The sequence below is a fragment of the Dipodomys spectabilis genome, unplaced genomic scaffold (genome assembly GCF_019054845.1).
Source record: "Dipodomys spectabilis isolate Male_0828 unplaced genomic scaffold, ASM1905484v1 ptg000197l, whole genome shotgun sequence".
Classification (NCBI taxonomy): domain Eukaryota; kingdom Metazoa; phylum Chordata; class Mammalia; order Rodentia; family Heteromyidae; genus Dipodomys; species Dipodomys spectabilis.
The window spans coordinates 11,320,275-11,336,754 of record NW_024870874.1 but is presented as its reverse complement, the minus strand read 5'-3'; the positions used below and the strand labels follow the sequence as shown (position 1 = coordinate 11,336,754).

The 16,480-nt window shown below is 35.8% G+C and overlaps 1 protein-coding gene across 3 annotated transcripts in view; it reads left to right on the top strand.

Moving 5' to 3' along the window:
• Cadps2 (calcium dependent secretion activator 2) overlaps positions 1–16,480 on the top strand; it is a 454,722-nt gene that overhangs the window by 116,335 nt on the left and 321,907 nt on the right. For all 3 annotated transcript variants that reach the window (XM_042695976.1, XM_042695975.1, XM_042695977.1), the window contains exon 2: positions 3,857–3,970. In XM_042695976.1, the coding sequence (XP_042551910.1) occupies positions 3,857–3,970 (114 nt within the window). The remainder of the gene's footprint in view (positions 1–3,856; positions 3,971–16,480) is intronic.

Here is a 16,480-nt window from a genome sequence, read left to right as displayed (position 1 = left end):
GAGATTTGGTTGGAGCTTCCAAGAAAATGATTTACTCACATCTAGTTTGCTACAACCACTTAAGTACTGATGAGCTAGGAATTGCAAAGATAGTATTTTTTAGGAAGTTTTAAATAAAATGCACTTGAAAGAAGAATACTGAATGAAAAAATGCATGGTTCTGAGCAATATATCTTTTATTTATTCAATGAGGGATTTGGAATAATGATCATTAAAGTCCCCTCCAGTTCCTGTCAGTCTTATATTCATCTTCTTTCCCATTATTTCCTGGGGACACTTGGTTTACAAAGTGAATCCTTCCCTAGCGATTCCTAGGATTTCGGGCCTGCCATGCCTTCAGCTGCCTCTCTCCTAGCAATTACTGACCCAGTTCCATCTGATCCCTGGTGTGAACTTCACCTAGGGAGCTAAAGTTTAACTTGACCTGTCTTGCTAGCACACACTGACAAAAGGTCCCTGCTTTCATTTTCTTCATATTATAGAAATTGCTATTGCAATATAATGGTGGTGTTGCTGTATTTCAGTTTGGTTTTCCTAAAATGAAGGAAGTGACCTTAGAAAAGAAATAGAATGCTCTTCTTCATTTTTCAGAGTAAGAAGGTTTGTATTTGTGTGTGTTTTTGTGTGTGTGTGAGTGTGTGTGTGTGTGTGTGAATGTGTGTGTGTGTGCATTTGTTGTACAGTTTTTTTTTTCCTTAACCACCTGGGTACAATAGTCTACTTCTTTTTCAGTCTGTTACCACCAATAAGTTTCTTTATAAATTATTTTTGCTGGACTCCTGGATAAAAATGGTTATCTCTAATATGTGAAAGTCATTTCCATCAACCTTTTTTAAAAAACTAGATTTGAACTGATTTTACATAAACCTTTTTGATTTTGAAGCTAAATAATACTTGTTTTGTTTAGTTTATCTAATCCTCTAATCATTCCATCCTTATCATTTTTCCATATGCATTATATCTCTCTGTAGATTGCAGAACAAGAAGGAAGATGAGAAGGAAGCATTGTTCCATGTCATTTTCATGATTATTTCCAAAATGATGTTGTTCTTGCTCTGGTTAAGCATCATCACAAAGCTTCTGTATGGCTTAATGCCCTAGTGAAGTGTGTGTCCCCAGTGATAGAGAGCATTATGGGCATGAGCGGTACACATGTACCAAACAACTCCACCATGGATTTAATGTAGTGTCCCTGCTGTTTTGAAATTCTTGATAGGTTTTTAGTAAGAAGATTTTGCTTTCAGTTTGGATTGAGTCTTATACATTTAAGTAGGTGATTTTGATTATGGCTGATTGAGGACACATTTAACCAATCCTCTGTAGTAATCATGGTAGCTGGACGCAAGGTGAGGAAGTTTGGTTATTAATCTGCTGCTTAGTGAGACACTCACTTCTCCCTTGTTACCTCTCTATAGTCTCTTGGGCTTTGGCTCATTATATTGCTCCATGTGTCTCAGCCCAGGCACTGATGTATGATTGTTCATGGAATCCAAACTTTGGATTATTCACTCAACAGTTAATCTTTCCAGAAGCTTCTTTTGCAAGGTCCTTTCTGTCCTTTACATCATTGTAGTTTTATTATCTGGTGACTGAAGTGTTGCCTAGCCAGTCTTTTTTAATTTTTTAAAAATTACCTTTGGTTTTACAGAGGGGTTTAAATTCAACAGTTATGAGCATGATGCATCTTAAAATGGCATTCCTTCTGTCATTCTCCCTTTTGTTCCAACCTGTCCAGTCATTAGGAGAGTTCTTCCTTTCTCTGCTTTTTATTTAAATCAGGGCAGTTGACAGTTTTGTACATTAGTTATATTTCTGGTCAAATTTTGGCCCTTCTCTTTCTCTGAAAGAGGTTGATATGCTAATGATGAAAGTGTGCCTTGAGTAGAAATTTGGACTCCAACCCCTGTATCAAGATGTTGGAATACGTGAGGAAGTAATTTCAAAAGGTTTCAAAGTCAAGTCATGACTTCTGAATTTGATACCATCCCATTTGTCAATTTTTGCTCTTCTATTTGGAACAATAAGAATCCTGTTTAAAAATAATAGTCTATGCATATATCACCATGTTTTCCCATAATGCTTTCAAAGTCTCAGGTCTTACTTTTAAGTTATATTTTTAAATCTTTTTTAAGCTTATTTTTTATACAAGGTGAGAGACAAGGCTCCAGTTTCAATCTTCTCCATGAGGATATCCAGTTTTTCCAACAGCATTTATCAAAGAGGCTATCTTTTCTCCAATATGTTTTTCCTTCCCATATGGCCCAAGCCATATGGTCTGCCTGCCTATTTTTGTGCCAGTACCATGCTGTTTTTGTTACTATGGCTTATAGTATAACTTGGCTTTGGGTATTATGGTATCTTCTAGCATTGGTCTTCCTCCCCAACCCCAGCCCCAGGATTGCTTTGGCTAGTCAGGCTCTCTTTATGCTTTCAAATAAATCTTTAGTTTGATTTTTTTTTCATTTCAGTGAAAAATGACATGGGATTTTCTTGGGGATTATACTGAATCTATAGACTGATTTCAGTAATACAGTAATTTTCACAAGCTTTAGCACATCTAGGGAACCAGTCTTCAGAAACAAGAGACAGTGCACAGAATGGGGTAAAATCTTTACACACTATTTATCAAAGGATTACTATTGAGAATACTTTTTTTAAGTCAAAAGTTGAAGAGCAAAAGAACAAAGTATCCAAGTAATAAGTGGGAAAATGAATTGACCAGATAGCCCTTTATAAAAGCACAAATGGCTAATAAATGCATAGATAAAAATTCCAACATTCTTAGCCATAAAGAAAATGCAAATACAAACAGAACTGATATTCTTAATTTAGTCAGAATTTCTGAAATTAGGAAAACAACAACAAAGACTGGTGTGAATGTGGGGGAAAGAATCCCTTTTACATTGTTGGTGGGAAAGTAAATAGGCTAGCAACGATAGAAGTCAGTTTGGTGTTTCCTCATGAAACTAATTCAGTAATTCTACTGAATTACCAAAAGATCCTAAGTATATATCTGAAGAAATGTAAATCAGCCTAGAAGGGAGATACCTACATACCCCTGCTAATAGCAACACTATTTACAGTAGCTGAGATATGAAACCAGCTTACGTGATCAGCACCTGAGGACTGGATTAATCAAATGTACTGTCTACGTATAATGGGATATCATTATTCAGTATAATGAAGAATGGAATTTTATCACTATAGGAAAATGAATGGAACTGGAAATTGTTACATTAAAAGAGATTACCAAACTCAGAAATACAAATATTTCATGTTTTTCTTTATATGCAATTTCTCAGTGTAAAAAAATGATATGGCTTTATGTGGAATGCAATAATCAGTAAGTGGAAGGAGGTGGAAAGGAGAGGGTAAAGTGAGTGAATATTACAAAACCATATTATGTTAATGGATGAAAAGAAATGCTTAAAAAGAGGAGGTAAGTGAAAGGGTAGTTAAGAAAGAATCACGTGGGGTTGGAGGCATGGCTTAATTGGTAGAGCACTAGCCAATGAGTGAAAGTATCAGGTACCAAGTTGAGTTCCCATCTTGGATTTTTTTTTTAAAAAAAATGAAAAGGAAGAAACAGTACATGGGTGAATTTGTTTCAAGAATATTGTATGAAAATTGTAAATATCACAGTGAAATCTCATTGTACAATTAATTTGTGCTAATAAAATTATAAATATTGAACCATAAGTGTAAGCAGTAGACTATTTTAGTTTTCACTTTTCCTGGTCGTACAGCCAACTATGGATACAAATCTAATACATATACAGCAAATGTAACTTTTAATAATGATCTTACAATATGTATTGATTCAGTTATCAAATTATTTTTTCTTTTTTCATTACAGCTTAACAAACAACAATTGCAGTTACTGAAAGAACGGTTCCAGGCCTTCCTCAGTGGGGAAACCCAAATCATAGCTGATGAAGCATTTTGCAATGCTGTTCGGAGTTACTATGAGGTGAGCTTAAGGAACATTAGAGCATTGTGGTGCTTTTTGAAAGATTGTTTGATGACTTTCCCATTTTAAGAAACTTCTGGTCAGATCTAAATCACACACACATATATATGTATATATGAAAATACATAGAGTTATATACATACATACATAAACATAGCAACTAAAGTATGGTATGAGCAGTGGAGGATTGCAATAGTGTCACTACCTTGAACAACAAATTCATAGTTTAACAAAATGAGTACCAGGAACTTGGTGCATGTGTTGCTGGGAAAGGGTGAGATGAAGATGAGGGGAGGCAGACAAATGGAGAGAGAAAAGGTGGCAAATATAGTCATACTATTCAATGTACATATGTGAAAATGTGACTAGATAACTTGAAGGGAAGGGTGGGTTTGGAAGAGATTTGGGACATTGATTGGAGGTGAGACATTGTCAAGATGCATAGTACTTGTAAACAGATGTGTTCAATTGAACTCCTTTATACAACTACTTAAAAATATTTTTAAAAAGTAACAAAAAGAAACTCTCTGGTATATTAGAAGGTTTGTGCATTTGCCACCTTCTTAAAGCATTGTTGGTTTTATTTCTCAATTTAAAAGCTCTTTTAATTCCATAGCCTGGCTTTGAGAGATAAACAGAATGGGAAATTATTCACGTCTTTGGGAAAGTAAACTATTTAGAAAAATTTTCTGGCAGTGATTGATACAGCTGAATATATCTATCTTCAGGACCACACATCTAAGTTATCCTTTCTAATCAGGATTTCAAATCGTAAATGGCTATCTTATGCTGTTTTATTGCTTAAGCTTAGACTAATTAAAGGCCAATAACTAATTCCAACAGGGTAAATTGATTTTTCTTTTCTTCTGGAAGGAATGATAGCACAGTACTGTCTTGCTGTTTTACTGTTCCTTTTGGTTTACCTTGTGACTCACAAGGAATTCTCCGTGGATTTCCTATGTGCACCACTTTTCACACATAGTCATTAACTACTTCAGTGAGTTGCCAATAGTTGTTAAGTTAGATGAGCTCCCTTTTACTTCCTAAGCATTTCAGAGCCGTTGGGAAATGGTTCTTTCCATTGTGCATGTCCTTTCAACCTTTCCGCTGAAGAAGTATAGCATGCAGTCACACAGTAGATGAGTAGAAATTGGGAAATTGGAGAAACTGTGGTACAAACTTTCCTGTGGCAGGAATATTTTCATGTAAGAAACAAAGTATCTACTGGATGAGGTTTGTAATTTGGGGATGGCATATATATACATCAGAAGTTCCCTAATACATCTTCAGGAAAGTGTACTTTACCCTTCCTTGGCCTATTGACTCAGATGAATGAAGAGAAGTGAGGAAGAGAATTCAGTCCAGAGTCAATGTATATTTTATAAGTGAGGGAAGGGGTGGGAAGGAAGGGTTAGATGAGAATGTTAAAAGGGGTGGCATTGTTTAAGATGCCTTATGCTCATAAATTGCCTTTGTTGAGTGACAAATCCTATGTACAACTACTTAAAGATAATAAAAATATATTAAAAGTAGAATAAACCTTAAAAATGTACAGAAGCACAGCTTGCTAAGTATGAAGAAATTCAGTGGCTATAGTAGATATGCTGTGTAACTATCCTACCATACGGTCTTACATCTTCTCTTGCAAGATTGAACACCTCATTCTTCCATGGTAAAATCTGGCTGTGAATCTTAAAAAAAAAGAAATGGAAGATATATAATTTCATCATGTGATAAAGCAAAAGCTAAAAGTCCATATTCAAGTCCAAAGAAATGCAGCAGTGAAATTCATTTGTGTAACTATTCATTTTATAAAACAAAAGTCCAGGTGCTAGTAGCTCATTACTGTAATCCTAGCTTCTCAGGGGGCTGAGATCTGAGGATTGCAGATTGAAGCCATCCCAGGCAAGAAAGTCCATGAGACTCTTATCTCCAATGAACTACAAAACAAAAAGTCAGAACATACAAGTGGAACTGTGGCTAAGGTGTCAGAATATTAGCCTTCAGCAAAAGAAATTTGGGGACATCACTGAGGCCCTGATGTTCAAGCCCCACAACCGGCACCAAAGGGAGAAAAAAAGAGAGAGAAAGAAAGAAAAATACATTTCAGCTTTTCACATTAAATAGAACCTGATGCAAATGATCTAAGCACATGCAAATTTAAAGCACATCTCAAAGATTGCATACCACTAGATTGTTGAATATTTAATGTAAATTTGTATGTAGATTTCAATAATATACTTTAAAATGAACATTCCTATTCTGTAATACTTTTATTTTTATTATTTTTAATTTAATTTTATTGTCAAGGTAATGTTCAGAGGGGTTACAGTTACATACATAAGGAAGTGAGTACATTTCTTGTCACACATTGCTACCCCTCCCTCATTTTCCCCACTTTCCCTCCTTTCCAGGTCCCCCAAGTTGTAAAGTATATTTCCAACTAGGTGCCCTGTGAGTATCACTGTTGCATTGGCTTGCCCTTCCTCCCTTGCCTCATCATTCTGTTGTTCCCCTTCCCTTCCCTTCCCTAATTCCGATAAACATATATACAATAAACAGGGAACCAAAATCAAATACACTGACAACAGTGGATAAACCACAGGAGAAAAAACAATTAAAAAAAGAATAACTTTATATACTACATTAAAAACAACAACAAAGATAAACCTCTGTTTCCATACCTTGGAGTTCATTTCACTTAGCATCATCTTCTATAGTCATATGTACATAGCTATTGAGCTATTGTGATCCTCTTCTTTTTTTTTTAAGTTTTTTATTGTAAAAATACTGTACAGAGGGGTTACAGTTACATGAGCAAGGTAATGAGTACATTTCCTATCAATGCTTCTTCCTTTGTTTTTCCCCTATCATCCCTTCCCTCCCACCTCCACAACTACACTCACCCCCCTCCCACCCCACCACCCCCCGCCTAAATTATAAAGTTCATTTTCAACGTAGTGTCTTGTACACCTCATTGTAATAATGGATAATTTTATTCTAGACATTAATAATTACAAATGAGGGAAACCATGGACTGTATATTTCTTTGGGTCTGACTTACCAAACTCTTACAAAGCTACAGTAAGAAAAACTGGCACAAGAGGAAGCCTGAGGACTAATAGAATAGAATTAAAGACCCAGAAATGAACACACAGATTCATAGCCACCTAATCTTTGACAAGGGAGCTTAAGAATGGAAGAAAGGTAGCCTCTTCAGTAAATGATTGGTTAATCACCTGTAGAAAACTAAAGCTAAATCCTTATATATTACCCTGCACCAGAAGCAGTTCCAAGTGGATCAAAGACCTTAGAGTCAAAGCAGACACCATGAAAACATTACAGGAAGGAATAGGAGAAACTCTGGGTCTCCTTGGCACAGGCCGAAATTTTCTTAATAGAGACTCAGAAACACAACAAATCAAAGAAAGGTTGGACAAATGGGATTGCATGAATTTGCAGAGCTTCTGCATGGCAAAGCGCATAGTTAGCAAGATTAATAGAAAGCCCATGGATAGGCCTCTCTCTCTGTATGACCTGTGCAACTCAGACTGAGGCTCTCCTAATGTGTTCCTAGCATTGGGCTCTTGTGGCCAAGTGCATAAATTTGAGAATTTCTGGCTTCATTGCTGACTAACTTGTTAATCTACATACTAGTGAAACAATTTTTTTTAACAAGGGTCTCTTATCTAAAATGTACTTGGAACTCAAAAAATTTAATCCCCCAACAACAAATCCTCAAAGAAAAACTGCCTGATAAATAAAGACTTAAAGAGAAACTTCTCTGAAGAGGAAATAAGAATGGTCAATAGATACATGAAGAAATGTTCAACCTCTGGAGCAAAGAAATGCAAATCAAAAAACATTGAGATACCACCTCACCCCAGTTAGAATGGCTATAATCAAGAACTCTAATAACAACAGATGCTGGAGGGGATGTAGACAGAAGGGAACCTTACTGCATTGTTGGTAGGAGTGTAAACTTGTTCAACCACTTTGGAAAGCAGTATGGAGGTTCCTTAAAAGACTCCACATAGAGCTCCCCTATGACCCAGCAATTCCACTTTTGGGCCTTTACCCAAATGACCACAAACAAGACCACACTAAAGCTACCAGCACAACTATATTTATTGCAGCATTATTTACCATAGCTTAGATATGGAATCAACCCAGATGCCCCTCAGTAGATGAATGGATCAAGAAAATAGGATGTGTGTGTGATATATATATATAATATATATATATAATATATATATATATATAATATATATATATATAAACTCACACAGTGGAATTCTATGCCTCCATCAGAAAGAATGACATTGCCCCATTTGTGAGGAAATGGAAAGACTTGGAAAAAATTGTATTAAGTGAAGTAAGCCAGACCCAAAGAAACATAGGTCCCATGATTTCCCTTATTTGCAATAACTAGTACCTGTCTAAGACAAGCAGAAAAGGCCAAACGCTAAGTACATATGACCATATAAGATGATGTTAAGCGAAATGAACCCCAAGATAGGGACAATATCTTTTTTTCTTTCTTGCTATTGTTTCTAACATATTTATAATGTATCATTTGATTTTTTCCCTTGCTTTGTATGTTTCTCCCCCACAATATAACCCCTATTTTCACTATATTTGATGTTGGTGCCTTGCATCTTATATATACATTTCTCTAATTCAGGGAGGGGAAGGGAAAAAACAAAATGCTTAAATACGGATGCAGATTGATCCATTGTAACAATGAGATGTACAAAACACTATGTTAAAAATGAACTTTACAACGGTGGGGGGGGGGCTGAGGGGTAGTTGTGGATGTGGGAGGGAAGGGATGGTAGGGGGAAAACAAAGGAGGGGGTAACAACGCTCAATGGGAAATGTACTCATAACCTTGCTCATGTAACTGTAACCCCTCTGTACATCATTTTTACAATAAAAAACGTACAAAAATAATCAACTTCTGTTCATGAAAATTGGGAAGAGTTCCAGTTCTCCCCCTAACAGCAGTTGGTTTGTATCATCTCCTTTTATGATTTTTCTCTCGTTCCCTGACCTTATACTTAACTCAGTATTTATTTAAAAATCAAATGCAGTTGGCTTGTGAAAATAGAGTTTTATAAGCCATTTCTTGCTTTATCTATATAATCACCTTACTATTTTAGACTTGATCTATACAGCGTACTACTTAGTAGTAGATATGTAAGTTAGAGAGAGAAGGGAAACAGGGGCAATCAATATTGAAATGATTTTATGAAATTTTCATATCATTTCACATTGGATTACAATTTACTTCTCATGTTCCAGAGGATGTTTGACCTCTTACAGTCTCTTTCTAGACTTTGAAATAATCCTTTGGAAAAGGCCTGATTTCTTTTCTTTTCTTTCTTTTTTGTCATGAATGGATCATCTCTAAGTAAACCAAGATTGGCAGCCTATGGCAGGAAGAGATTAAAAAAAAAAAAGGTCAAAACATTCACAGATGAAATCCAGTAACCAGTAATGAGAAATGAGGTTTTAAATTTGCACCAAGCTCTTCATATCACACCTCATTTATTATCTTGGATACTAGCTATTAGCTATTTGAGTTCACATTGTGTTTCTTATATTCTCAAGGAGGCATTTGAAATTAAGTATTACATAAGATCCTGGAAAATGGCTTCATGTTTGAGATTCCTGTTTCTCTTTAGGGCATCAGGTTTTATGCTGCCTTGTCAGTGTGATCTGTAGACTCACCTGCCTCTGAAAATCTGCTGTTGTGCTCACGGGAGAATTTTGTTCACACGCATTGTTCACAATTTTGAGGTGCTCATTTTGTTAGGCTTTTTCGGCCTGGCACCGCAATTTATATCACCATTGTATTCTGATAATCCTGGACATGGTGTCTGTAACCATTAGGGACCCAGAAACTCATGGTTCCTTCACTAAAGGAGCATCAACAAAGAGATAAACCTTCTATTATTTTGAGGGGTTGGTACTAAGGTTTGAACCTAGGGCCTTGCTCTTGTAAGGCCAGAACAATAACACTTGAGACATTTTGCCAGAAATTTTTACATTTAGCTATCTTTTTAATTGGTGTGCCTTTATGTACAGGCCAACCTTGATGGCAATTCTCCTATTGGTACTTCCCCATGTAGGTTGGATGACAGGCAAGTGCCAGCCCACTCAGCCATTGATCAAGATGGAGTCTCACATACCTGGCCTGGCTTTGAATCCCAATCCCCTGATCTCTACCTCCTAATTAGTACTATAGGCTTAATCCATGTGTCTAGTTCCATAATGATAGAAATAACACCAAGAGCCCTAATGAACACTAGCCGTGTCTCTGCTGCAGATATCTGATGAGAAAGTATATTTGGGTAACAGATTTTGCCTAAGAAGATCATTTTTACATTAATCAAGGAAATGTTCTTTAACTTTAAACATCTTTCCTGGAAAAGTTGTTTAGATTCCTTTATTTTACTTTAACTCTCTTGTCAGTTCAAGGTTAAGTAACATATCTTTGAACATCTTAATTTTGTTGGTTATTTCCTTAACAAACTTAAGTGTATAGTGTTTTGAATCAGAATGTTCACCCTAATTTAGACTTAAAAATTGTGCTAGTTGTTCAATTTCTACAAGTCCCTTCTCCTTGATTCTGTGGTTCCAAAAGTGTTAAAAAGTTTTGTGCTTGCTCAGCTGTCATCTTGAGCCAGTTAAGCATTTTCTTTGGTTATCAGCTATTACATTTACTAGATCATCTGTTTTATCCTTAGGCTTCTCATTGCAAATCTTTTTGTTGTTGCTTTGATTTCGGAGTGAAATCATTAGAGAAATCACTTGTACTTTTACATAATAGGTACTGGGTCTAATCTCAGTATTTTGAATACTTTTCTTTAATCACAAAATTGGAGAAAACAAGTTCTTGGAAAACAAAAAGTACAATATTCAAGATTATAAGTCAAGGTGTTCATTGATCTCTTAGTACATTATTGGCATAGTCTATAAAATTTAATTACTTTTTTGTTGCTGCTAATAGTAGGACTTGAACTCAGGGCATGGAGGTTGACTGAACTTTTTTGCTCAAGGCTTGCATTCTGCCAATTGAGCCATACCTCTACTTTTCTGGCTTTTTGGTGATTAATTGGAGAGAAGAGTCTCATGGGCTTTCCTGTCCTGACTAGCTTTGAACCATGACCCTCAGATCTCAGCCTCCTGAGTAGCTAGGACTACAAGTATGAGGCACCAGCACACAGCTCTTAATTTCTTTTATAGTCATTATCATCAGAACAATTATCAAAAGGCTTGTTTTAATCTGGTACAGTGTAAATCATATTAATGATATTGCCCCTTTCCAGTTCCTGTAACATACTCATTTATGTTGTTGAAGTCCCAAAGTAACCTGGACTAGCATTCTTTTCCATAGGAATCCAGGTTTGTAATGAGCAATATATGTAGAATGATGAGGTGGTAAGTTAAGATTTAGTGTCTTAAATAAAGATAGCTATTTTTTTTAAGCTCAAACTATTTAAATGCCTGAAATTTTTATATAATTATGGTTTACCCAGTAGTGCACACATAGTAGACACTAAGTGTAGATTCTTAATTTGTGATAAACACTTTATCTAATTAAGCAAGCATTTATTTGAGTGCTAGTCATGTATTATCTCATATCATGGAAAGATGAATAAGGCAAGGTTACAGCCTGCTGGGACACACAGATATATAGACATGAGTCATTAAAATTGTTCTTTCTTCATCAGATTAGAATGCAGCAGTGACTGAATGCCATTTTTATTTTCTGTGTTGAGAGATTAGATACTACATACTTGAAAGTGAAAGGCCTTATAGAATGACTCTGTTTTAAATTCTCATGACACTGTGATGAGTAGGATTAAGCATGGTAGCATACTGACATATACTATGTTTCAGGATACTTGTTAGTTGAATCATATAAAAGTGATAATATTTTCCACTTTTTAATGTATCAGAAAGTCAGCTTCATGTCAATAAATTTAATTGTGTTTAAAATAGCAATAATGAATTTCAATTGATAAGTCTTCTGGGTGGTTGATGTGTGACAGGACTCATAAAAAATCTAGGCAATAAACCTCAGTCAATGTCTAGCTGATTCACCCTCATGATCTTCTTAGGAGATACATTGTTTTTGTTTTGTTTTGTTTTGTGCCAGACCACTGGCTTCAATTCAGGGTTTGGGCACTGTCTCTGATTTTTTACTCAAGACTGGTACTCTGGCACTTGAGCCACAGCTCTACGTCTGGCATTTTAGTGGCTAATTTAGATAAGAGTCTTAGAGACTTTCCTATGTGGGCTGGTTTTGAACTGCAGTTCTCAGATTTCAGATTCCTGAGTGACTAGGATTATGAACTTGTGGCACCAGGCCTGGCTTTGAGGTACAGTGTTTTTAAAGATTTATAAGATTATGAAACTCTCCATGTGTATACATCAATGAACACATCTTTAGATTTTCCCCTATCCAAAAATTTTAATATAAAGGTATATTTAAGAATGTATATTTATAGTAGCAGTACTGTTATTTCTTGTGTTCTTAATTTTGTCCCCAAATATTTGATTTCTCCTCTCAATTCACACTTAGAAATTATAACTAGTAGTTTTATTTAAAAACATTGTGGTTTAACCATCATATACCATTACTGTCCTTAAAAGAGTTTACTCATATGTTCGTTTGATACTTTTGTTATGATAGTTGTAACTTTTATTTCTACTCAGTCAACTTAGTCAGTGATGAATTGGAATAGTCTATTGCTCCAAAATTAGAAATCACTTACAACATACTTAATTAAATCTTAATTTTAGGAGGCATTGTTTTAATAATTATAGTTTTCTGTTGCACAAATTATTTTTTTCTCTTTTGTGCCCATCATGGGGCTTGAAATCAGAGCCTAGGTGTTGTCCCTGAACTTTCTTGCTCAAGGCTATCACTTTGCCACTTGAGCCACAGCCCCACTTCTAGTTTCGGTTTTTTTGTTTTTTTTTTCCTGGTTAATTGCAGAGTCTCATGGACTTTCCTGCCTACGCTAACATTTGACTCTCCATCCTCAGATCTCAGCCTCCTGAATAGCTAGGATTAAAAGTCTGAGTCACTGGTGCCTGGAAAATTCTCCCTCTTTGAGCAAATTTCTTTTACCTCTACAAGATGGCTTATCTGAGGCTTTATAATTTTTAATTTTAACAAATACTTTCAGAGGAGTAATTTTTCTTTTCTCAGTGGCCTTTAATCTGTGTAGGATTTTGATGAGGTAATGTGATAATGTTCTACTTTTGTGACTTTTTAAGGCACTTTAATGTACATTTAAACCTTTATATAGACTGCTGAGATTTTAGTGGAGTAGTAAGTTTTCTGTTCTAAAATCTCTGTGGTATAAGGAGGAATTGATTTTCCATCCTAGCCAAACTTATACAATTGTGTGTGTATCTGATGGTGTAGCTTGGACAGAAGGTGTTAAACCACGGATTATTACAGATAGAGGTGAAGGACCTTACCAGGGAAATTAAATACACTTAATGTTTATAAATGTATATGAAGGAGAGACGGAAGAGAGAGAGAGAGAGAGAGAGAGAGAGAGAGAGAGAGAGAGAGAGAGAGAGAGAGAGAGAGAGAGAGAACCCTTCCCCCATGCCCAGTATGCTTCTGTTCTTTAAATTGGCTTCATTGCATGCTCTGCTGCACTCACAGGTGGTAGCCCTGGTGTGAACTTGGCCCCCTACTTATGTTAACAGAAGGATAGATGGAGGAAGTGGATGATTTGAGCAAGCTTGTAGTGTAGAGGAAGGGCTGTATGGGGCCTTCCAGCTTGCTTTCTTCATGCAGAGCCCCTGCACCAAGCCAACTGGCCCCTTTCTTTTCTGCCCCCTCTCTTCCCTCCTTTTTCCTCCTCCCCTAGCTTTTCCTTGTCATGCCCAGGACCCTCTGCACTGACTGATGATTGTAAGTGCCTTTTCCTATATCTGAAACTCCTGTTTTCCCCTTGCCTCTTAGTAAATATTCAAAGAAAGCCAAGTCTATCTACAGTAGTGTGAAGGGATTTATACTTCGGCTTTTTCCTTTAGTAGTGCTTCAAAGTTGTATACATATACAAGGGCATGAGGTAGTAGTCATTGAATTTTTTATTATGGGAATGTTAATTGGCAACACATTATTACCATGCATGTGGCAGGATCTATAAAAGCATTCGCCTGTTGAAATAACCGAGACTAGATAATTTGTGAAGAGAAAAATATTTATTTTGCTCACAGTTCTAGGTGTTCAAGGGAATGGTGCCTGTATTGACTTTAGTGGGGCTCCTTTGGTGGATGGTGTCATGGTTGGAGAGACGGCATAAGAGAACAGTAAATCAGAGCAAGGCAAGGGCCACCCTTGCTTTTCTTAGAACAAGACTCTCTTGAGAACTAACTCGGGGCTTCCAAAGAATGATCTTAATCTTTTGTGAGGGTAACTGTCCATTTGACCTAATGTTTTCCCTCTAGACCTCTTAGAAGTCTACCACCTTCCGACAATCGCACAATCCGACATAGCAGCCAGAGGGGAGATCAGAATAGAGTTTACTGATTTTTAACACATTCTCTTTGCCTGGAAAAACAGGTTGCTTCAATGATTTCTATTCACTTTGGTCACAGACCAGCTGATGGTCAGAGGTCAGGTCCAGATGTCCGTGTAGAGGCAGCTGTTCTCTATGGTCAGGACTTCACTTTCTCTGTTCTGTAATGTTTTGTCTTTAAATCTTGTGTGGTAATGCTTAGATTGCAAAGGCCTTATCACAGCCATGTTTCATTCCATTCTTAACTTTTATGCCCAATTTCACTTAATTTCCCTATACACATTTGGGTGTTTAGCAGTAGGGAAAAGTACAGGTGATTAACTGAACATTCCATATGTGGCTTTTCATTATTATGTCTTCTGTTTTGGAGGTTTTTCTACCTTTCTATAACTGGAGAACTTTGCCTCTCTTATCAGTCTGATGAAAGGAAGTGGGAAGGCAGAAGAAAAGCAGGTAGAAGGATGGGAAACAGGTACATTCATGATCATTTCCCCATGTCAAAAACTTTCATATATGTAGGAGTACAATGGAGAATGATGACAAGAAAGTTTTTAAATAGGTAAGATGTACTAGTTGAATTGTGTAGTGACAGTAAAACTACTTCTACAGAGTTTCTGCTTTAGTAAACTAAATATATGTTTTGGAGATAGAATCTTGTGTTTATCATAACTAAATAGTATATCGTTATTGCTGCCTAATAATTTTTCTACGTGAGGGCAATAATTATGCCTTCTCCAATGTAAACTTTGGAAAGGTGAAAAGATTCTGATTGGTAAATGTTGTGTGGGTATATTTCCTACATTAGGATATTGTCTGGTCTCCTTAATCAGGAAATTACATCTTTGCTATCTACTTTGCTTATGAAAATTAATTGATACTTTCTAAGTTCTAAGATAACTTCCAGGTAGAACAATATAAGACTTGTTATATATGTGATTTATTTTCAATTTTCCTTTAGAGTAAAAGGTCCTGACATTTTGCTAATGTCGTTTTTCTAGTGCCAATGTGTCTTATAATGTTTGTAAAATTTTTAAAAATAATCTTATCCATGAATGTCTCTTTATACTCAAAAATATTTTTAAAACATGAAAATTATTTATAGTTTGTTTATGCATTTGTACCCTCAATTTGCACATTTTGAAGTTATCAGACTACTCAAGTATTGCTACTAACTATCTGTCATCTTTTCTTACTGGATAAGAAGAGATAAGATAAGAAGACAATAAGAAGACAAATATGACATTTTTATGATGTGCCATTTGATGTTTATAGTGTATGCATTCAATGTGGAATAAGTAAATCAAATCAATCTATATATCCTTCACTTTTTATGGTGATAACATTTTGAATTTACCTTTGGTAAATTTCTAAATACCAAACTGATAAGAAGAGATAACTTTTTAATTGGGTTCTGAGAAGGCTACTTGAGAAAATAATTCAAGATGATAAAAAGCAGGAGATAGATATTGTCAGATATGTTGATAAGTGGTTGGATCAAGCATATGCTGAATTCCAAATATGAATGCACAAATAGACATTTAAAAAGTCCTAATCATATTACAAAAGGAGTCTGTTTTGCCATTTCATTCTTTATAAATTCCTTTGAAGTGGAAATTTTGTGGAGGAAGGTACAAATCAGATAGAATGCATAAAGGTTACAGACTGTCAACATTGGAAATGCTATTGTGTGTTTAGTAGAATTCAAAACATGTTCACATTCCAAATTGAGACTAAACCCTGTGTTATTAATTATGGAATCTATTTTCTCATTTAAATCAGCTTCTCTCTCTTATAGCCACTAACCTTCCAACCTCTGTATTATAACAACAGATGCCTGTGGACCCTCTCCACCTTTGACCTGTTCCTTTAGTGATTTAGTTCGTTAATAAGGCTGGATGAGATACCAGGCATATATTCCTTCCCTTCTCCTGCAGTTACAACAGCCCAGGAGCCC